Below are 642 nucleotides of genomic sequence, written 5' to 3' on the forward strand. Positions count from 1 at the left end.
CCCTGGGGCAATGGAACCCCGGATACAGGGCTCAGCTTCCTCACTGCCACAGCAGGATACCCAGCACCATGGGTTTCCCCCTCTGCTGCCTTGGCTGGGCTCAAAGCAAGCAGCAAGTCACAGGGCTCAGCAGATGAGCACTCTGTGGTCTGCGAACCCCAGCGCACAGCATCGTGTGCCACCATCCTGCTCCTTCAGACAGGACAGAGCTGGGACAGCCCCCACCTTGCTCCATGTCAAACATGTCCACGGTCCTCATGAACTTGGGCTGCCGGTAGAGCCGTCCCTGCCGCAGGCCCCCGAGGCTGAAGAGTTTGTCTTCTGTGGGCACAAAGCTGGAGAAGGCCCTTTTGTTGGGGATGTTGGGAAACTTGGTCCAGGACCTGGTCTCTGTGTCAAAGACCTCGAAGGCATTGACCGCGTACTTGGACTGCCTTCCACCTGCGGGACAGGGAGAGCGACGGGTCAGCTTGGCTGACAGCACCAAGGCAACAGAGCTGGAACCAGGGGAGCCTCCCGGGGCAGGCAGAAAGCAAGTGAGCTGCTCATACGGTGTCCTCAGGTCCCAAGTCACCTGCAGGAGGGTCTGCTGAGCCCGGTAACCTTTCGTTGCATGGTTTGGGTTGAAGGGACCTTAAAGCT

The 642-nt window shown here is 59.7% G+C and overlaps 1 protein-coding gene across 1 annotated transcript in view; it reads right to left on the reverse strand.

Annotated features, from left to right (window-relative positions):
- Nucleotides 1-642, reverse strand: part of KLHDC8A (kelch domain containing 8A) — a gene marked incomplete at its 3' end in the record, with an annotated part of 3919 nt that overhangs the window by 196 nt on the left and 3081 nt on the right. Inside the window, exon 4 of the mRNA XM_010010435.1 lies at nucleotides 226-441. Within this exon, the coding sequence (XP_010008737.1) occupies nucleotides 226-441 (216 nt within the window). The remainder of the gene's footprint in view (nucleotides 1-225; nucleotides 442-642) is intronic.

The sequence above is a fragment of the Nestor notabilis genome, unplaced genomic scaffold (genome assembly GCF_000696875.1).
Source record: "Nestor notabilis isolate BGI_N333 unplaced genomic scaffold, ASM69687v1 scaffold17272, whole genome shotgun sequence".
In the NCBI taxonomy this organism is placed as follows: Eukaryota; Metazoa; Chordata; class Aves; order Psittaciformes; family Psittacidae; genus Nestor; species Nestor notabilis.